The 22,653-nt window shown below is 41.5% G+C and overlaps 4 protein-coding genes across 4 annotated transcripts in view; all 4 read left to right on the top strand.

The window, feature by feature from the left end:
• Positions 1–516: 516 nt before the first annotated feature.
• Positions 517–3,143, top strand: med29 (mediator complex subunit 29). The gene is made up of 4 exons (XM_048231743.1): positions 517–727; positions 1,217–1,275; positions 1,410–1,494; positions 2,813–3,143. Exons 1-4 carry the CDS (start codon positions 596–598, stop codon positions 3,038–3,040), a joined length of 504 nt encoding a protein of 167 aa, XP_048087700.1. The 5' UTR covers positions 517–595; the 3' UTR covers positions 3,041–3,143.
• A 1,782-nt stretch (positions 3,144–4,925) lies between these two features.
• Positions 4,926–8,039, top strand: LOC125286116 (acid ceramidase-like). Its single transcript, XM_048230865.1, has 13 exons — positions 4,926–5,075; positions 5,260–5,306; positions 5,389–5,479; positions 5,643–5,729; positions 5,856–6,009; positions 6,114–6,159; positions 6,249–6,393; positions 6,480–6,534; positions 6,684–6,765; positions 6,878–7,009; positions 7,169–7,292; positions 7,451–7,507; positions 7,637–8,039. The coding sequence occupies exons 1-13, from the start codon at positions 5,004–5,006 to the stop codon at positions 7,724–7,726; spliced, it is 1,182 nt and encodes a 393-aa protein (XP_048086822.1). The 5' UTR covers positions 4,926–5,003; the 3' UTR covers positions 7,727–8,039.
• Positions 8,040–8,786: 747 nt separating this feature from the next.
• On the top strand, positions 8,787–11,428 carry fgl1 (fibrinogen-like 1). Its single transcript, XM_048230866.1, has 7 exons — positions 8,787–8,956; positions 9,384–9,555; positions 9,674–9,833; positions 9,925–10,022; positions 10,125–10,213; positions 10,458–10,645; positions 10,743–11,428. The coding sequence occupies exons 1-7, from the start codon at positions 8,888–8,890 to the stop codon at positions 10,900–10,902; spliced, it is 936 nt and encodes a 311-aa protein (XP_048086823.1). The 5' UTR covers positions 8,787–8,887; the 3' UTR covers positions 10,903–11,428.
• Positions 11,429–11,659: 231 nt separating this feature from the next.
• mtus1a (microtubule associated tumor suppressor 1a) overlaps positions 11,660–22,653 on the top strand; it is a 34,019-nt gene continuing 23,025 nt past the window's right edge. The window contains exons 1-4 of the mRNA XM_048232128.1: positions 11,660–11,815; positions 18,590–20,343; positions 20,973–21,204; positions 22,127–22,321. Coding sequence (XP_048088085.1) covers positions 18,724–20,343; positions 20,973–21,204; positions 22,127–22,321 — 2,047 coding nt within the window. The 5' untranslated portion in view covers positions 11,660–11,815; positions 18,590–18,723. The remainder of the gene's footprint in view (positions 11,816–18,589; positions 20,344–20,972; positions 21,205–22,126; positions 22,322–22,653) is intronic.

The following is a 22,653-nucleotide window of genomic DNA, read 5'->3' as shown; positions in this document are numbered from 1 at the left end:
ATCGCGGGCGAGTGCAGGTTGAATGGGGGTCTATGGAGCTAGATGGCTAAATGTATCTCTTTCACCTGCTTGTCGTGGAAGAATCTTAGATTTTATTGTAGTTTATGCAAGTTCAATATAGATTTTAGATCTAAAGTTGAATGAACGAGTACTTATGTCCTTTTCATTTCTTACAGGTTGGGTCGTTGTTGCCCATATCACGCTAGCATTGTGCTAATGAATGACATCATTGACATATTTGAAAGGCTTTTTAGAAGACTTACGTGACTTCAAAAAATATAACAATCAACAGTGTGTATTTTCTTTGCCTCTCCTAGCGAATGCAACATTCAAATTACTACTCAAAAAATTATATCAAGAGAAAAGTGGATATTGAGGGGTAAAGCTCCATAGACCTCAATGCATTCTGCACTGGCCTGTGAGCGCCCTCAAGTGGAATCTGAGGAGGAACTGCAACCAGTCCAGAAACCGGAAGTAACCAGACAGTGCCAATTCTCTTCCTATTAGACATTCTCTGACTGAACTCCACTTTGCCCTCATAGACATGAACTAGGACGACCCATCTTGCTACGCATTAATTATCTTTGATCATACTATGGCGTCTCAACAACAGCCTGGTGTTCCTCCTCAGGCTGCAGGTCTTCAGCAACAGCTTAGTCAACAACAAGACTTTGATCCTGTTCACCGTTTTAAGATGTTAATACCACAGCTAAAGGAGAGTCTTCAGGTTAGTCCATTGTTTGAGTGCAACCATGTAACTTACCAGCTAGAGCTAGCTAACTTATAGATGGTAGTCTTTTTTTTTGTTCAGTTGACGAACGGTACGGCATAGAACTTAACATTAGACATTGAAACTTGCCAATATTGAGATGTGATTTAATTAGCTAAGTAAGTGAAACAACGTGCATATTTATTAGCCTACGCCTGAAGTAGAATAATGTTAGCTGGCTAAGTAACGAAGCTGCTAGCTGGAGAGTTAGCCACTCTTCCTTGTTACTGTCATGTGTTTCTGCCGTAAATGTTGGGGAGGAATGACTTGGACAGTGGCTCCAGAAACCGCCGTCCCGTCTCGCTATCCGGAGAAATAATCATTGGTCACATTTTGTTTAGATTAGTCTCTTGTCTCCTTTTAAAACTCTGGTTCACCGTCATTGTTATGGTTTTTGTGTTCCGCTGTATTAACTAACCAACCTGCGTTTTTATTCATTCTAACCAGAATGTCATGACCATTGCCTCTTTGAACTTCCAACACAACACAGCAATTGACAATGGAATGTGAGTATCCTCATTGTTTTGATAACGTAAAGAAAATGCAACGTGCTAACATCACTACTTATTTGTGTCAAAGTGGTTGTTTTCAGCTGTTTGTTTAAATTGTGTATTTTACTGTAATGTTGCTCCCCCTACAGCAAAAGCAATGATGCAGCAGTACAGCGTTTTGATAAGAGTCTTGAGGAGTTCTATGCTTTATGTGACCAGGTGGAACTCTGCTTGGTAAGTATGCAAAGGTGGCTTATATTCAAAAACATATGTAATCGTGCATGTTCAATATTTTTTTTTGTGCCTCACCTTTAACTTATTGAATAAACAGTCTAGTGCTGATGTTTCTCAGCCCTTTGCAAATGCTTAGTGCTTTATCTTTATCATACAAGGTGACCACATAACCATCATAAGTACTTGGGGAAAGTATATAGTATATAAGTATATATACTCTTTTGATCCCGTGAGGGAAATTTGGTCTCTGCATTTATCCCAATCCGTGAATTAGTGAAACACACTCAGCACAGTGAACACAGTGAGGTGAAGCACACGCTAATGCCGGCGCAGTGAGCTGCCTGCAACAACAGCGGCGCTCGGGGATGGTAATTTTGATACCATAGATTTAATAGAGACCCAGTCAGACTAATAGTACGAAAAATCAGGAACAGAGTTTATTTACAATGATGCGCATCAAGGGAGAGACAGCATGACTTCACCTAAAGATCCATCAGCTGCTCTAACTAGACAAGGAAATAGTTAGGGTATCCTTCCAGGCTGACAGGAGATGGCGTTGGTCATCCCATCTAACGTGGACTACACTGAATCAGACTCTGATAAGTGGCAACCTGGCAATCCGGAGCAGATAGCTACTGACGCAGCCATGCAGAACAGTGAAACACTGCAAAGTCATAATGTTCCCGCTTATCTCTAAATACAGTCACACACAGGGACAGTACAGATATCATACAGTCATTACATAGAATCATACTTTTAGTATCAAAGTGACCCACTAATGAGAAATGCAGAAAATTAAACCACATATTGGAATATTGGGCATCATTTTCTATTCCACTTTCTCTCAGGGAGCAGTGAGGGGTTACAGTAGGTGCCTTGCTCAAGGGTACTTCAGCCGTGCCGACTAGTCCGAAGCGCTAACCAGTAGGCCACAGCTGCCCCAAAAGTAATCCCAGCAATGTTCCAAAGTAATCCCAGCAATGTCCCAAAAGTAATCCCAGCAATGTTTTTTCATGTTCCCGAAACATCATGTGTCACACAGTGGGATGGCAGTTTATTGCTTCAATCTTTCAATAAATGTATCCTACATGTTGCATTCCAAATTCGTATGTTTTTGATATGAGGACATGATTTTTACTTCTTTATAATTTTGAGTTATTGTTTGGTGAAACTATGTTGAAAGTGTATCTGCTGTATATTCTATACAAATTAAGAATTTAATTTATATTAAACTACATTGCATTTAAATGATCATACTGTACATGACACTCCTGGTAAGTTTCCAGTGTGTGACCCCTCTCTCACTCTCATTCTCTAGCGGCTGGCCCATGAGTGCCTCTCTCAGAGCATTGACAGCGCCAAACACTCGCCCAACTTGGTCCCCACAGCCACCAAACCAGACACAGTGCAGACAGAATCTTTGTCATATACCCAGTACCTCAGTATGATCAAATCACAGATATCCTGTGCAAAGGACATCCATAATGCTTTGCTGGAGTGCTCAAAGAAGATTTTGTCTAAGAACCAGCAACAGGGGATCATGTGATTATGGACATGTATAAAATGTGTTTGTTTTGTCATAAATGTTTATTTACATTGATCTTTTTTTAGTAATAAAACACAGATACAGTTGTGCCTACTGTACTCTTTACAGCTTGTTTGTCTTATTCTTCACCAACACTGAACAGTACAGTTCCTTACAAAGTAGCAAGACTGATTTGCCTTCAACACATCACATTTTTTTTCTGTTATTACTCTCCTATGTTGATTGAACTTCTGCAGCAGCCCACTTTTAACTGTGTGTAATGCGATGAAAATAACCTGATTTCTTGTGATTGTCTAGCAAGCACAGATATGTGCTTACATTTTCATCACGACAAAGTGCTGTAGTAATACTATAAGATTAGTAATATGTACTAATAGAACTTTTTATTATTATTTTTGATTTCTCCTCCATCTACCCATGTCTTTGATTGCCTAGCCTTTCTGCCCCAACCCCCCCCCCAACACACACACTTACATCATCACTGTCATCACTTCACATACATACAACACACTGCTTGCTACAGTAAGCCTCCGCTACATACTTGCTGCACACTGCCCCTACATACACAGCACATTGTCTTCAGGATCTTCTCCAACACACATCCTCTACATACTTACAGCACACTGCCCCCACCTACACACTACACACACACACACACACACAGTCACTGCTCCACTCCCCTCCCGCCCACACACACATCTTCACTGTCATCACTCACATACATCATACATACAGTACTCTGCTTGCAATAGTAAGTCCCTGCCCCCCATTACATACACAGCACATTATTTCATCAGGAAGCTTCTCCAACACACATCCCCAACATACTTACAGCACACTGCCCCCCCCCCAAATACACAGCACATTGTCTCATGAGGAAGCTTCCCCAACACACATATTGCACACTGCCCTCTCCCCACATACACAGCACACTATCCCATCTCCCCTGTCATCCCCCAACACACACACCAAGACCCCTGGCAGTTGGGTTAGCCCCCTGAGCCGTGGATCTGCCCAAGGTTTCTTCCTTGGTAAGGGAGTTTTTCCTTGCCCCTGTTGCTCTTGGGTGCTCCTTGTTGGTGCCCCCCACCCAATCCCAATCCTCCCCCACCTTTCTTATGCAGCCCTTGCCACTTAATCTACTAAACCCCTCTTCTACTGCACTCTTCCCCCCCGCCCCCCCATTAATGCACAAATAGGCTGACACCAGACATAATTTCACTGCATTTCTTACTTCCAGGAACTATATGCATGTGACAATAAACTTCCTTGTATCTTGTATGTATATATTTCTACTACTATTATTGATGACTATGGTATTCTAATACCTCATATCATTCCCTCTAGGGTTCCTATACTATAAGATTCATATCTATAGTATTCCTGTAATATTAGAATTTTTGGCCCAAAATACTATAATATTCCTAGTCTCTTTGGTTAGGGTTTCAATAAATTGCAGGCATCCTAACCTGCAGAAAGTATTTTTTAAAAGAGGTAGCGTCTAACCTAACCTCTCACCCCACGTGTATCACACACACTTCTCACTTCCAAATTCCTATATTTCCGGGAGCCAAATTCCTATTTAAGTCCGGGAGTGGCGAGTTTGATGACACACAGCATGCAACACAGTCACATGATGGCACAAGAGAAAGTATCTTCCTTGTTTATCAAAATAGACTGTCACATGTGCTGTGTTCCACCACCGGGGTTACATGAATTATTTGTCATTGTAATGAGGGAAAAAATAAATTAATTGGCACGTTACTAAATGATCATATCATTTTGCCATGGTAAAGTTCCTCTATATTCTGTGATCTACGACTTTTGGTGTTGTGTTGTTGTGTTGAACAGCGGTTTTCTGTCCGCCTGCACCCTAGAGCTAGTGAATGGTACATTCCAATGCTGTTTTAACAGAACATAGCCTCCTCCTTGTTAGCGCCTAACAACTTTGATTCTAGAAGGAATGAATTCATCGAGACTTTGTTGCGCTATTTGGACGCTTTTTACCGTTTTGCTAACAGGATGTCTATATGGGGTTGGTGATTTGTTTTTTACGTTCTTGAATGTTTTAACATTCATTGCCACAAACATATCAATATTGTGTACTTTGTCCTCCACTGTTTGCAACCTACTTCCTGCATTTGTTGTAGATAAACGTAGCTTTTTCGCAGTCCATAATGAAAAAAATAACATCTAGTTTTGTTGTTTATTTCTTGTAGCAAACAGAAGAATGCAAGACTTCCATGTACCCACCTAAAGGGCCAACGTAAGTGTCCATGCAGTCTGTTGGTTAAACACGTTGGTAGGATTCCGTAGGCTAGGCTACATCTTTATCAACTTCTGTCTAGGTTCAAAGGATCTGTCCAATGGTATACAGTAAATCTAGACGAGCCTCCTGTTACAAGATGGGACGGAGTGATCAAGGACAAGAAAAACGAAGTAGGTTGAGATTTTAATAGAGACTGCAGAAGCTGGTCATTGCCGTTGTTAACCCGCTTTATTTAATTTGTTCACATTTAGGTGTCAATGCTCTGCATAGCTAAGTGAAAAGTACATTGTATCAAACTTTCAAACTAATGTGATTGTGGTGTACGCTTTTCAGCTTGTAGCAATGATTCAGGCCATAAAGGTGCTGGCTAACAGTCTTGTTCCCAGTGGAAAACTCATTGACTTGGTGGACAACGGGTTGGTAAGTGACAGAATTATGAATCATGAAATATTAGGCCTACTGTTTGCATGTGGTAATTAAAGACTTTTTAAAGAAGTCTTTTATTAAAGAATAAAATTTTTTTTTACTTTCCTTTCTTTTTGTCAGCCACTGATGTTGGGCTCAATGCCCTACCCTTTTAATGAGGAGATTCAAGGGATATCAACTGCTTCGGGAGTTCCATTAGGAGAAGTTATACTCTTCAACATCTTTTATGAGGTTTTCACTGTATGTACATCAGTGGTAGCAGAGGACACACATGGTAAACAAACTGTAAAACTGAAGTGTAATTTGTCCTTTTAGCATATTGGCTTAACAAAAAAAATGACATCTAGCACTGACTGTCACACATGGTTTTGTCTCCAGGAAATCTATATCATGGACGAAATTTGGACTTTGGTTTGTTAATGGGGTATGGCTTTTTTACATTCATTCTTGGTAAAGTTCGTAACTGAAATGCTGGTGGATCACCTGTCTGATACGTTCTTGCTTATGTATCAGATGGAATCACAAAAACCATTCCTGGGCATTAACAGACAAGCTGAAACCTCTCGCTGTAAATATTGACTTCAAACGAAACAATGTTACTGTTTTCAAGTCCACCAACTTTGCTGGATATGTTGGCATTTTGACCGGTGTCAGACCTGTAAGTATACAATAAGAGTGGGTATCTTCAAGTTCCAACCTCTTTCAGGCAGTGAAATGTCAACAATATGTTGTTTTCATCTGCAGAAACTGTTCACCCTGACAATGAATGAACGTTTTAACTTTGATGGGGGATATGTAGGTCAGTGTCTAAAAGTACATTTATATATTTGTATGTTGATGCAGTGCGTTTCAGTATACCAAATCAGGAATGATTGTGGAATGATGTATATAATATATATCCTGGCATGCAAATGTCCTGTTTTTGGTATTCTCTTCTAATTTCAACAGGGATCTTGGAATGGATTTTGGGGAACCGAGACGGCATGTGGATGGGTTTCCTAACACGCTCCGTCCTAGAGAATGCTACCAGGTGCAGTGACGTTTTGAACACTTCTGTACTTTTGTAATTTCATTTCTCCCTGGGCCCTGCAAACCAGATCTGAGAATAGCACTACCTTTCCTGCCTTACTTTCTGTGTTTAGTTACGAGGACGCCAAAAAACAGCTCACCCATACCAAGTTACTGGCTCCTGCTTACTTCATTCTTGGGGGGAACCAGACTGGACAAGGCTGCGTGATCACCAGAACCAGAGTTAATGCCCTGGATGTTTGGGAGTGAGTACACCTCGGAGAGCGTGTGAATTTTTGCTGAATTTTTTGCTGACTGGTTGAATTTTTTTTTTTTTTTTTTTTTTTTTTTTTTTTTTTTTTTTTTTTTGCTTTACTTATTAAGCCATTATCTGCGGAATAATCCTTCTCTCCTTCTTATTCTAGGATTGAGCTGAAGCTTGGAAGGTGGTACGTGCTGGAGACCAACTATGATCACTGGGAGAAGCCTTTCATCTTGGATGACCGCAGGACACCAGCTATGAGGTGCATGAATAAGACGACACAGAATGTGAGTATCAATCTTTATATTACAGGCCAATTGAAGCGTGTTTAGACACAATTCAGTCAGATCTTGAATTCTTTCACCTAACATCTTGCACATCTCATTTCTAATTTTACATTTGGTGCAATTCTGATTTTAAAATTAACATTCCTTTTTTTCCTTAGAATATTTCATTTAAAACATTGTATGATGTTCTTTCAACCAAACCAGTCCTTAACAAGGTAAGAAAAACATCAATTTAAACTTTTTTTTCCAGTATCTTGTATCGTCCCTTTTCTCCAGAATGTTGCTTCAAACTATACTGATGTAGGCCTTCCCCTTTGTCCTTATATTAAATTTTGTCTTTTCAGTTAACTACCTACACCACCCTGATGGAGGTATCCACAGGCAAACTGGAGACTTTCCTCAGAGAGTGCCCAGATCCCTGCAGTCCATGGTGATCAGGGCTCAAATACCCCAATCACCTTGTCTGTCGGTACACGTGGCACTATTGAAGGTTGTCTAACGCTAAACCTCCTCACCACACAAGCTTGTGTCCAGGTCCCCAGCCATATCATTACCTGTCACTACTAAGTGATGGCCAATGCAGTGTTTGTCTCATGCATTCTGTACTACCTCAATATGTCACAGTACATAGGCTTTTGACTACTTGTGTATTAATCTAATCATTTCCCTTGTATGCCTTTTGTCAAATTTGTAAATATACTTTGATATGTCTAATAGCTTTGGAATAAAAAATATTTGTGACCTTGAGTTTGTTCTGTTTCTGTTCTGCACAATAACTGGTATTCCTTGAGACTTGTTAACAAAATGCAAAACTACCCAATGCTGCAAAGAAATGATTGTCCTACCCAGTGCTCAAAATGTCATGTCTTGACCGTTTAATTAGTTTCTGCATTGTCTGCAAGCTCAAAATGCCACACACTTGGCAAGAGCAACTTTTTGATCAAAACATTTGTCCACCAGCTATTTGTTGGTAGGTAAAGTCCTGAGTTTGAGTAAGTTATTTACTCTTCATAAACTCATTTGAGAATGGTAGTCATGAACTAAATATGTCCTGAGAAATATCTTAAGATATTTAGGGAATAATAATAATAAAACTTTCTTGTCGTACATCAACAATACCTTCCCTGTGGTACATACGGGTTTCATTTGTTTCAGCTACATTTTTCCCATTCCCCTTTTATCTCCATATCTGTTGCTAATCAGGTATCCCATCTCTGTCTCAATTCACACCAGATTGTTGAAAGGTTTGCCTTTCAGGCTTTTTCGTGTATACTTCTATGTACAATTTATGAATTAAAATGTCAAACTATTTATATCTTAATGCAAGAATGAAGATTTTAGTCCATTTCTGTTAAAAAAAATAGTTTTTGAACACAAGGAGATCATGAGATTTTGTTTGGTCTCTGACTCTCCTTCAGTAATGACTCAGCATTTAGAACTTCTCTTCTCTCTGCCAGGATTCTATTGGATGTTGAGACATAGTTTTGTCTTTGTGGAGAGTGTGGACAAGATTGCGTCTTCACTAGTTCAAGGTTTTGTGCTCTCCACCATTTCACGAAGAGCCACTTGAGAGCAATATACCTGTGGATTTCATCATGGTTAAGATTAAACCATCAGTGAACTTTCTGATTTTGATTTGTTTTATTTTGAACGAATCCCACTCTGTAAGTATGGACTATGAAATAAGAGTAGATGTTGTCTTTTCCATTGCAATTCCTGGTATCTACTATTACATGAATCTGCTGGATATACATGATCAATCTATGCCTTGTTCAATAACCACAAACTGAATGTCACTGTAAAAATAATTTCTTTGGAATGGGAAAGGCCCGTTCTACCAGCATTAGACACCAATGACCAGGTGATGTATTGCCTTTGTCCTGTCCTGTCCTGTGCGTGTGGTTGCTGTGTTTGAGGACAGGTGATGTATTGCCCCTGTCCTGCCCTGTGTGTGTGGTTGCTGTGTTTGAGGACAGGTGATGTATTGCCCCTCTCCTGCCCTGTGCGTGTGGTTGCTGTGTTTGAGGACAGGTGATGTATTGCCCCTGTCCTGTCCTGTCTTGTGCGTGTGGTTGCTGTGTTTGAGGACAGGTCCCAGACGAGTGCCAGCAGGAGACAGAGAGGCTCCGCATTCAGCTGAAGCACTTAGAGACTCGTTTTCAGAAGCAGCAACAGCAGATCCAGCGCTTACGCATCCTGAACGATAAAACATCTGCAGATGCGGATGAGGTTATTGAGCTGCCTGGGCAAACCGAAAACACTGGTAAATTATGCTTTTCTGTATGTGTAGGTACTGAGGGCTTGATTTGTTGAGCTATCTGTGATCATTATATATGAAGTTCACACTTTATTTCAACCCTAGCTTGTCATTTATTCATCAGACTGTGCACAGATATTTAACAATGGCAGTAAAGCAAGTGGATTTTACATGATCAAACCCATGAGGAGCCCATCCCAGATAAAGGTGTACTGTGACATGTCAGAAGGCGGTGGCTGGACAGTCCTCCAAAGACGCACAGATGGCAAAGAGTCTTTTGAGAGGTAAGAGGCTGTGATTGGAAATGTTAAAGATTAGGGCAAAAACAAAATGTCAATGTCCTTGATCATGTAACAAGACAAGATGTTTTCAAAGGGGATGGGATGACTACAAGCAGGGCTTCGGAGACATGGAGTCAGCAAATGGGGAGTTCTGGTTAGGGAATGACAATCTGTATTATCTGACTTCACAAGGTAAACTCATTTGAAAAACATTGAAGTGCAATAGCACAAAATGAAGACATATATATATGCTATAGACAATGTCATTTACTGATTCAATTTTTTACTGTGTAGCTGATTATGACCTAAGGATCAACCTGGAGGATTTTGATGGGGCCTACCGCTATGCAGTCTATGAGAAATTTAAAGTTTCAAGCGAGCAGGTATTGTTTTGTTGACCTGCAGATTTGTATGATCCATTACAACCATATAATGTTAAGATACTCTAATTATAACTGTAAGGAAGGACATGGGTAATTATCTTCTCCTATTTTAGACCTGACAATCACAGTAATTTAATGAATAATATTTCACTAAAAATGTTCTTAAACTAAATGAATTTACATCACACATTTTAATCAATTAATAGTGTAGGCATACCAGTTGACATGTAGATTCTTTCCAAAGGAAAAATATCAGTTGAACTTTGGGGAGTACAAAGGAAATGCTGGGAACTCTCTAGCAGGAAGCTCCCATCCTGAGGTCCAGTGGTGGGCCAGCCATCAGGGCATGAAGTTCAGCACCTTTGACAATGACAACGATCGTTATGATCGCAACTGCGCCAAAGAGGACAAATCTGGTTGGTGGTTTAACAGGTATACTATTCCATCTTTAACACTGCTCGCTGTTTATAGATCTGTCACTTTCAAATATCAATTTCACTAAAATGGTTGTTTCATCTTTTGCCACCAGATGTCACTCTGCCAACCTGAATGGAGTGTACTATCAAGGTCCATACAGTTCTGTGACTGATAATGGGATAGTCTGGTACACATGGCATGGATGGTGGTATTCCTTGAAGTCTGTGGTCATGAAGATCAGACCATCATACTTTGAGCCGAATGAAGTGTAGTGACAGTTTACACAATATCATCAAGGGAGATCCCAGAATGTATCCTGTAATAGAAACAGCATCTATCATAACTGATTAGCCATATAGTTAATGTAAATAACATAACCAATCCCAATCCCTACTATGTACTTAATAAAGTTATCAAGATTTAATGTATCTTGGTTTTGCTATCCAGTAGGTAAATAAAGGTGTTTTATCAACAATATATCAGACAATGATAGAATCTGTTTAACATCACATCTTGGTAGCCTACTCCTAACAAACAGATGGAAGTGAAAGCTGGCTAGGATAATCAAGCAGGTGGGCAAGATCATCAGCATCCCACAAAAACAGCAGACATTTCTGTACATTGAGGCAGTGGAAAGGAAATCAAATTCCATCCTCCAGGATCCCTCCTACCCCCTCCACCAATGTGTTTTGAACTTCTACCATCAGGCAGAAGATACAGTGCCTCTCATTGCCTTCAATCAAAGAAAAAATTCTAACATGGCAACATGTTGGACAATAAAGCTTTTTGAATCTTGAATCGTATCTTATTTCAGATAGGCTACAGGGTCATGGTAACAATGCGACTAATTGGCCAACGTAGTCTAGTGTAGCAGGTCGGACGGGGATTTGCATTAAAAAAAATCCAATTGGGCTACTCTGCAATGCAACGTAATTAAATTTTCTCATTAACGTGACGCCATCATCCATGAAGGTGAAGAGAGGAAGACTTTAAAAGTAGCCACCAGGAGGCTACATGCTATGAATTTGCTCTATAGCGAAACGTGTGAGGATTCACCGAATAACTGAAATTACATCCAATTGTTAAGCAGGTGCTTATTAAATTCAATTAGTCTGTCTACATGGCGTAGACATAATGAATAAACTGGGATTCGAAAATTGAGATGCCGGCATTCAATTGAAACAGGTAAACTTGAACTATCCCAATCAGTATTTCTCTTCAAGGGCTAGCCTACATGCTCATAAGTTGTTGTGGCAGTTTTTACCTGAGCTTTAAACAGGGCATCCATCGCTTCCCTGAAAAGTGTTTTTGTTAACAATAGGCCCAGTCTACTTGGCAAATTGCTAGTAGGCCTAACTTAGATGTTGAATTTTCTCCCCTGGAACTCCACAGCTACTGAAATTGGTATGGAATCAATGTTTGTCCAGCTGAGCTCAGTTTACATCATGGGCCAGTTTTGGCAAAGGTTTGATGTGCCATTTTACTCATTGTATAGCCTACAGAACTTTTATTCTCTTCTTCTTATGTCCCATACTTGTCAGAGAAGAAATGTGCCATCTTTATGAATAACGCGTAGAGTGTACATATTTGGTTAACTATCCTTAGTATCCGGTGATTGATGACTGATAGCTTTTGAAGACAGAAGATGTGTTTTTCATACATTGCCTTATTTGTGGTGGCCCACCACAATATCAACATTCACCACCACACAATGATTTTCTATGTTGTATTATTTAAATTGTACAATCACCTACCACCACAAATAGAACACAATTATGTGGATAACACTGGATAGAGAATGTCAGGCAGTCCTAGTAGAGCAGATGATCCTGTCAAGGTTTAGGACCCACTGTTTACTCTCCTGACTTGACCTATGTTTAGACATGGTGGCAGGGCAGGCCATCAGAAACAGCTGTTTGATGTGTGGTGGTCAGGTGCAGAGGACAGCTTTGGGCGGTACTTCATAGGAAGTAGGCTTAGCCTCAGGGTGAGGAAGTAACCTATATGCGCTCATGAGAAACTGGAGCCTGACCAAGAGAAATGACTTACTTGAAATAAGTACTCACCATAGTATTGCCCTACAGTATACATAAGCTGCTTGACAGGGATTTGAGGGAGCTTGTTCCCTCCTGAAAAGTTTCACACTGGCAACAGACTTTAGGTCCTTGGGTTGGGGTCTCCTTGAGACCCTTTATCTGAAGTTAATCCAATAAGGATAGTGTGCTTATGTAAGAAATGGGGGTCTGGCTTATGTGTGGCAGTATTGTAATAGTATAGACTATACAGTGTGTGAGTTATTTACTTGTGGGTCTGATTTATCTGTTAAAACTGACATTTTAAAATGCATTTGTCTGTTTATTTTTAATAGTTCTAACAAGCCAATCCAGAAAGATGTTTTTTTGTGTAGGGAATCTCTCTTTCACAGTGTGGTGTTGTCACTGGGTTGTCTTTAAGATTAACATGGGGCCCTGTGAGCTTGCCATTGCTCTCTCTGGGAGGTAGGTCAGAGAACTGTGTCAAGGACCTTTTAGAATCTTCCAAAATTCTCGAATGCCAGAGTAGGTGTTGGCATGTTGCTTTGAGGATTTGAAGCCAGTGTGTGGTGGAGACAACCCAGTGGTGAGAATGTCCACTGACATAAGAGATATCATAACTATTTTTAACACTCCAAGAACATAATTATACATCTGTATCTATATTATAATGTGCCAATATAACTTAGCACTTACCACTGGTTCCCTTACTATGTACTCTATCCCTTAGGCCTATCTGTATCAAGAGTCTCACTTGCATGCTGAAGGTCATTACATCTTAATAGTTTGGAGTTGCTGAGCTCTTCAAGTAACAACTTTACAAACATATGATCTGATGCATACTGAATGTTAGTTTGTAGTCACACTGAAATTCCAGAAAATCCAGAATAAATCTAGAAATTGCCTCATCTCTAAGAAACAGAGAAGGAAGCTTGGCAGAAAGGACAATAGCTTGCATTATTCATGTCTGCTCTGAAGTATCACATTTCCTCTTTGCAATACATTTTCAGACTACTTATCCTCAATGGTTCATGGGGTAGGACTGAGACCCCTACTAATGCAAAAGCGTATTTCTTGATCTTGACTATTGCTCACGCAGAACAGATTAAGAATGAGAGATATTTGTGCAATATTCTCTGAAGCTTTCATCAGGTTCACCAGGCTTGCATAGAAATAGCTCCCCTGCAGAAGTCAGAGATTGTTGTCATGGATTGTACGATCCTGGAGACAATAGATTTCTACTGGTGTTTGCCAAGTGTGCACTGAGATGGTGCTCCTCCACTTAGATCTAAAGACCTTATTTGGATTAGGCAGAAATAGAACTGGTCTTACTGCCACAGGGTTAATTCTTGGGCTGCTGGTTTACAAGTTCATGCCCTGGCTCCCTATTATATAATTGCAGTTGCAGGAGGGTAGTTCCCCAGTGTTGGCAAAACACTGTACTCTGATGCAATTAATCTAATGGGCTTAATCTTCTTAATGCATTGCAGTATCAAAGGAAAAGCCCTAGCACTTGCAATGTTTGTCTTTGGTGTTTCCTTCTGCTGATCATGAGGGATAGGTGGCACAGATGCCATTGCATAATTGTCTTATTATGCAAAACTGCAAGCAGTTATCTGCAAAGTGTCTTGAAAAGGTCCTTTAAAGTCCTTTTTGTTACAGTACCTCCACTCTCCAGTATCACAGCCTGTACAGCTCACTACATTTTTAAAGGTTTCCCAGTAGTGTTTGTGCATTAATGCATGAGGATCAAATTGTTTTCTGTGGTTTCAGTTTCAAGTCCAGGCTAATAACACACACACACACGCCACTCCCTCCTCCACAATACCCCCCCCCCACACACACACTCACACACACACTGAATGGGCTTAGGCATGGATAAGGTGACCAGTTCCTCTCCCAGTAAACTTAACTCTAGGCTAGCAGCACGTGGAGCTGACCAAAATCCTTAAACAGCCATGAGCGCATGCAGGCTCATCAGTGTGAGTGCGGCCGGACAGCCTGGAGGTATGTCCCTGGACTGAGCAGCACTGCTGATGGGAAGAGACAGGCTGGATGGTCACTGGATGGAGCCTGGAAAAGTGCCACTGCGTAGCAGAATATTACTGATGCTCCACTAGGTTTGAGTGAGCGAGAAGAGGGAGCGTGGGGTGGAAGAGGAGGTGGAGGAGGTGGTGGAGGAGGAGGAGGCGGGAGAGCGTATAGCCAGAGAAATACTCCGCGCAGAGTCAGACATACATGGGAGTATGTTGAGTCTGCTGTAGAGCTTTGCGCAGTGATAATGGGATTGAAATGGCAAGAGCAAATCCTGATGGATGAAAGTGAGAGCCAAGTGATCCATGGCAGCTCTGGAATATGCTGTTAGACTGGTATGTATTTTAATGGCTGAACAAGTTGTCATATATGGGATAAAATAGGCGAGTAGATAGTGGCTATCTGCCTGAGTTTGGTGTGTTGTTGTTGAACTGTTGTTATGGCATGTGTGATCTCTTTGCAGAAAGGATTTAGCTAGTTGGCTTTTCATTTGATTCTGAAGTTGGTGGATATGATTCATGGAACACATGAGATGGTCATCTGACTGTTTCATTTTCTATATTTTTAGAATATCTCAAGTCTATTATTCTGACAACAGACAGACAGTTTTGGCCACTATAAATCTTTTCATGTAAACATATTTTCCAATTCAGTCCAGTATCGGAAATGGCAGGTTTATTTCCTCAGAAAGAAGGATGTTTGGAATTTAATACGGACGTATACGTCCTGCCCTCACATAAATTCATAGCTGTATAGGTATTTTTGTTAATTTTTGGTAATACTGTTGAACAGGCGAGCTCTTGTTTCTTTACTTCTCAGCACTGGCCTGAGCCTTCTGACTGACGTGACTAAGCACAGTCTGTTCCCAAGGAAACCTTTCATTCTGTCAGGACTGTGAAATGGATTGTTACTGAGCCTTTCTAGATAAGTCCACAGTACATGCCTTAGACAAATGTGTGAGGCATTTTTGAATCTTCCAGACTAGAGACAGACTAAGTGACTTGGAAAATGTAGTGGAAATAGAAAAGGATGGCGTTTTAGTCGCAAGCATAAAATCTGAGCCATACTTGCAAATGACCATTTAAAAACAATTTTGTACAGGCTCACCATTAATCTCTTAATATCTCTTCGATGAAATCAATTTATTTAATCCCTAACAACCATACTGCTGTAAAAAGCCACAGCCTCACGTGAAACTTGTTGTGTTCAGCCATTTAAGATGTTTACCTGTGTTCAGGTCTAGTTAGACATGCAAGGGGACAGAGCCATATCCACTCATACACAAACTGTCCTACCCAAGTCCCTGTTGACACATCTTTTAACCATCCCACAGAGCATGCGGAGACTCCACATTATAGATTTAGTATAAGATATAGATTCATGGGTTAGGGAAACAAAACATGGCAACTTCCACGGGAAAAGATGTCTGCTGATAAGTTGTTGTATGTAAATGTTTGAATATTTAATATGTATTTGGCTTTACAATATTTATTCTCACAGTGACCCTGCCAGTAGTAAAGTATTGAGCGCAGGGGAGTTTCCCATGATGTTCCCAAGCTGTATTTTGCTGATTCTTTCATACTATCCCTTGTAAGATGACGGACACTGCTGTCACAATTGCATTCCTGCATTTATCTCTGTGAACACAGTTTGATTCAAAGGGACACTGGTATGGGCTTTACAGCTCTTAACAATGTAATATATGATTACGCTTTTATTTTCAGTGACATTCTCCTCACATTCCTCCAGACTGTATTTATAGTGTATACAGTAGGCCTACACCCAGTGGTAGTGCACAGTCTTGGCTCTGCTAATGGGAAATGCACAAAGTGGCCTGGACTGACCCATACACTACCAGTGTTTCCCATAGATTGACTTATTTGTGGCGGCCCACCACAATATCAACATTGACCGCCACACAATGATTTTCCAGGTTGTACTAAATTGTGCTTAAAGCTGGTTAGCATCATAACCACGCTGTGCTAATGTGTTAAAAAATGTTGCATTCAAGTTAATTCTGCAAACCTACCACCACAAATAGAGTTCCATTCAGAACTTCAAGACCAGTACATTCACATGTTGAACTGAAATTGGAGCGTACCCATATGCGAGACTTCCCGATATGGAGCAGGACATATTCATGGTGTGACAGATTTATTTGTCGACTGCCCGACACACCCAAGAGAATGTGTCCTGCTGTTCTGAACAAGCCCATGCATGTCCATTGGTTCTCATGATGCGTAGTCACTAGTCACATCCATGAGATTAGACAGTGGGGACCTTAAGTCAGCCCAACAACTCACGATTCCAATTGCTAATATGTTTGTCCACTCCCTATCAGTGGGATGTAGACTTGGTGGCACATGTCGTCATCAAGTCTGGCCAATCTAGTCGTAGTTTCAACGCAGTGTCAATGACTGTGACTATATGACTAGACTAGACTATGTTTTGTTGGACTTTGATACCTAATGATTACTGGAGGTTAGTAGTATTCAGTTGGACTATAGGCCGTTGATCTAAAAGGCAGTGTGCACTGTCCCATCTTAGTCCTACAGCAGTGCTTGTCTTGCCTAAAGTGAACCTGATGTCGTCATTTCCACTATATTTCCTGTCCTCCGTGTAACATTGATCTGGTGTTGGACACCACAATAGGGTGAATAAATGTTTTGTTTTGGGGATATTTTTTTCAGTTTAAGTTAGTGATGCATCATAGATAATTGTCTTGTTATACATCAGGTATCAAAAAATCGCTATATTGTCATGGCATCATTTTTGTGGGCAATGCATCATGATGGTATCATGTCGTGGGTTAGCCTGTGATTGCCACTCCGGTTCCTACTGTGAGTAGTACTAATGTATTATAATGAATTTTGGTGTAAAAGGTGAAGTAATTATAACTGTCAAATCAGTAAATGCTGCGATTTCTCTGTAATGTATAATGGATCGTCCATATATTTCACCTTTTAGCTAAGTTGGCTGAAATTGCTAAACTAATCAGAGTTTTTTTTTTGTTTTTGTTTTTTTTGTATTTTTATTTTATTTTTTTTTGTTTTTAGGTTAACTACACGTATATCTTTTGAGACTGTTTTAATAACACGGTTACCCTGAGGCCTGGTTGACATTGCCAGACCTGAACTGGTCATATAACTAAGCCAGCAGAGTGAAATACAATGGGTTGTTTGGCTCAGCACATGGGAGCTTTGTACGAAGTGTTTGAGTGCGTTCATTGACTTTCCCAGCTTGGCCTCTGGTTATGACCCTGACTGGTCATGTGTCCAGACCACACTACGTTCATCTCCGCCTTTAGTTCCATCCACACAATGGACTTGGACAGTAGTAGAATTAGGAATGCACTCATTTTGCCACCAGATTAAATGACTTTTGGATATACTCATTATGCCTGCTTCTTTTTTTTTTAAAGAAGAGTGATCACATATTTTTTTTATTTTATCTCGTCTTGCCAAACCATGTCTAATCAGTGGTAGGAGTATGGAATGTAATTTCATTCAGTTGGACAACAAGACCGTATATTTGCTGTACTGCTTCTTTCCCATCAGCTTTTTTTTCCTGTGTTACGCTGTTCCCTTCAACCTCTTCATGTTTTAATGAAGCCTTACCTAAGGGCATTAACAATTCAACAGGAGATCATGGTGAACCTATGACATCAATTGATAAAATGAGACCATTATCTGTTGCGTGTTTGATTTCATCCTACAAACTGTCTTTGTGTTTTAAAGTGTCGTTTTTAATCTTAAAAAGTGCAAAGCTACACATTACATTTCATTTATTGGATTTCAAGTTTTTCTGGATTAACTTGAATGTCCTTTTGTTTTATTTTTTCTTTAGATAACCACTAATTTGTTATCTTTTTGTGTGTGTTTCTCTTTTAAAGGTGTGTAAACAACTTGTTTGAAAGAGGTGGTGATCTTCAATTAACTGGAGCAAGCTGTTCATATTCTGCAGCAAGAAAAATACACTGGGGTCTATTATAGAGCATATATAAACAGGAGAAACAGAAGCTGCAAGATGGATTCTGTGGTGGAAAACTGTTCAAACACCAAAATGGCGCATGTTCCATACAAGACCTTGTGTTTCTCACTGGCAGATGAACAGAATGGCAATGACTTGCCAAGTCCAGTCTCTGCCAGGAGCATCAGCAGCCTTAGCAACAGAAGTGTAGAAAGTCCACCCGACATTGAGATGTTCGAGTGTCTGAGTGATGGCAATTCAGTGGAGGGTGACTCCTCGTGCTCTTTCTTAAAGAGCTCTCCAAGCACCACAGGGTTAATTATCACAGAACTCTACAATGATGCGCACGATGATCATGCAAGGTACTGTATAGATGGCAGTGTTGATGGAAGTAGCAGGGCCTCAAGCCCACTCCTGTCCTCTGCCGGGCAAAGCGTCTCGGAGAGTTCCTCTGAGCCACCCTGCCGTAGCTTCAGCGATGGCTCCATGGACAGGGTCCTGCGCAGCAACAGCTTCTGCCTGCAAGACTCAGACCAGGCCCTCAGCATCTCCTATCTGGCGGAGTCGGCAGGATCCCCAGCGACGCCCTCTGACCTGGGCGTACCCTCTCTCCGGGAGCTGGGGGTCACCCCAAAAGAGCAAATGAAGCACCTGCACCTGGGAGATGTCCCCTTTAGCCCGCATAATCAAACCTATTTCCTGGATGAATGTACAGGGCAACCTGCTCTCAGTGTGGCAGCAAAGGCTAGAGGAAGTCCACTAGCTGTGCCCACTTCAAAGTTTGATTTTGCCACCCCAGGGTCCTGTAGGACTGGTCACTCTGCTCTGAAGCTGCGGCACAATAATACTCATGGATCCGGTCGGCTCATGACTGCAGCGGACAGCACTTTTATGGTGCCTGCCTCTGAGGAGAGTGACCCCAGCAATGTGCAGACATCCACTCCAGTGCAGTCCCTAAGCAACAAGACATTCTGCCTACCAACCCTCAACGAGTCACCCTTCACAAAAGAACCAGGAGACCAGGGAAGCTCAAAAGCTGACGGGATGAAGGAACAGCCAGGGTCTGGCCCCACACCAACAGGGGTGGCTACTAAGACGGCTACTGTGGCACCCAAGGTCAAAAAGTTCACCAAGCCTGATTTTAGTGCTGTGAAGTCAAAGATCTTCTCAAAGCAGGCAAGCACACAAAAATCATCAAATCTGCCAGTTGTGCAAGCTTCTCCATTTTGTTCCTCTAAGCGTAACGAGGAGCAGGTTCAGAAACCAGCTCGCCCGACACGGAATAAACCCTCTGCTACGTCGGCTCTGCTACGTCCCTCTGCTACACCTAAAAAGATTGCTTTAAGTAGGGGAGAGGCGCCACCTTCAGACAAACAAGAGAAGCCTCCTGCAAGTCACAATAAGCTTATGTTCCCCAAGCCTCGGCCGCGTCTGTGGTCTGACAGTTCCTCTGTGCCCAAAACAAAGGCTGACACTCAGCACCAGAGGGGGAAAACGGCCCCTCCCAGTTTCATAGCTAAGGTCTACAAAGCTGTCACTCAGTCCAAGGCTGTTCCTCAGAGACATCAGTTGAAGTCCATACAGGGACATCAGAATGGCTCCACATCTTCTCAAGAGGATGCACTCAGCAAAAGAGCCCCAGAGTCCCGGTTGGAGCGGACAAAGATAAGCCCAAAAGTAAGTTGATACAGTATGAATTTGTTCAGTCACTGCATTTAGATATTTTAATTGGAGTAAAAGATCTTCTCTCCATACTGTCCCATTGTGCTCTGTAGTGGCACATACAGTAACTACTACCCATTTTTCTGTAGTTTTGTTGTTTCCAATTATATTTATTATTATTATTTTGTTAATCAACCAGTTGTTCTGTCCTGTAATGAGTTTGCAATGCATTTCAAAATGCATATCTTTTCACATGTACAACAGAAGCATTGTTTTAACATGCACATTGTTTAATGAAACAATTGCATTTTTGTAAAAGCATTGGTTATCCAGTATTTCTTTGAGAACAGAGTTTCTTCAAGGGCTGACCTTGTGCCTGTATACGTCTCCCTGGCAAATGCACTCCATTTGCATCACATGTTAATAGACGGCAGAAAAGAGGAAAGGCCGGGCAAAAACACTTGGCCAGGCCTGCTGGAATCCCCTGGGAGTGTAGATACAATAGCAGCCTGGCTCTGCGCTCTGCGCTCCACGCTGCACAGCTCCTCGGAGTTGCTTCAGCCAGTACTATGGTGCAGCTCGGGACCAGGGAGTTTGGCGTTCACACTTGGGATTGTGTCCGTAATGGTCAGCTCCTCTTGCAGACGGTGAGCAGCAAGCCAGCGGGGTCAGTGACCGGGTCAGCAGTGAGACCTGGAGCAGGCTTGGAGGAGAAGAAGGGCCGGTTTGGAGTGCAGTCGTCTCCCTGCCGTGAGCGAGCTGCCCCAGGCTCTCCGGCCGCTGGGGGGAGCGGCTCACGGCATCCACCCATTATGGCCAAGCTGAGGCTGGGCAGCACCCGGGGGTTCAGTCCTAACAAAGACAGCCAGGCTCCAGGTAAGTCTGGCACACACAAGATCCATTCTCTCACTATTATAATTGCTTACGGGTGATTTTGGTTCTGTTCAATTCGGTTCTTCCATTTGAACGTATTTACGTATTTATCTTTTTGTGTACAATGTGCTTTTGACATGGTGATTTGTTCCAGTAAAGTTATCAAAATATAGCCAGCCATTAGGGTTATAAAATTTGGACTCTTACAGATTATTCAGTCAAGATACCCCAAAAATGGAAATAAATAATTCATTGATGTTATAGATAAGATATTTATCAATTTTGGTGAACTCTTCAGGCACATCTGAGTTTCAAGAAACTTAGAGCAGTCTTTTGAATTAAATTTTGATTTATCATGTTATGTGTTTTTCATGGAATGCATTTTGAAACATTACATGCAGTACCTTTTTTTGCCATGGAGGGGAAATCGTAGAGTAAGACATGCATGGGGTTCCCAGACAAGATGATTTCTTATCAGTGTGGTGGTGGTGCTGAACCTGTAGTTAATTGCACATGCAACTGGTGCTCTACATCATCATTGGCCATTTATAGATGGAGGCTCTGTTGAGCGCCATAGAGGAAGCAGGTGCTGTAGGGAGGAGGCCAGCTCCTCTGAGGCCACATCAAAGGATGTGATTGAAAAAGCAGACTGAGGAAAGGGAGGGTCAAGAAGGTTCCAGCCGTGTAGAACATGGAGGATGTTTACAGGACACGGTGATGAAGGGCTATTCAGAAGTGTAGGGTCACCTTCAGGAACATAATCAACTCACATTGACACTGGCCTCTAGGCATCATTACAATAAAACGCTATACTACAGCTGTAAATATATTAAGTACCGGTATTGGAAATGCAGCATTTCATCAGACATCAATGAATGATTGACTGCTGTAATAGTGCTGGGTATGTTACCCGTTCTTTTCATAGGTCATTCCAAAAGTGTTCTGAACAACGTGTCCACTGGTGTAGGATCGTCACGGCCTCAGGATGCAGTCAGTGGGGTAAAGAACAGCCCAAAGAAAGCCCTTCCCCCAGTGACCCCCTCCAGAATACCTACGCAGCCCCAAGGAGTAATCAAGAACATCAGTGGATCCTCTCACTCCAGTGGCCACAACTTACAAGGTCAGACACTCGCGCTGTTGCAGCTAAACTGCTTCAGATCCTTTATTTAAACATTCTGCTGAGTGGGTGTGTGTCTCTGTGTCTGTGTCTGTTTTTATACTCAGACACATATACACAAACACATCCAGCTGGATCCACTGGGGTATCCTCTTGCTATACCAAGGCATTGCTTATTATTGCATGGACATTATGGTTGTTGCTTTGAAAAAGTGTGTGTGTGCGCTCTACTGTATCGTTCCAGTTCTTTTGTATTCTTGTTTGAGAACGGGGTGGTGTGTTTCCTCTCCATGTGCACATAAACACTGACTCATAGCTACTCATAACCACTACTC

Source organism: Alosa alosa, chromosome 21, assembly GCF_017589495.1.
Source record: "Alosa alosa isolate M-15738 ecotype Scorff River chromosome 21, AALO_Geno_1.1, whole genome shotgun sequence".
Classification (NCBI taxonomy): Eukaryota; Metazoa; Chordata; class Actinopteri; order Clupeiformes; family Clupeidae; genus Alosa; species Alosa alosa.
The sequence above is the reverse complement of the archived record's forward strand: the minus strand, read 5'-3'. Positions and strand labels throughout refer to the sequence as shown.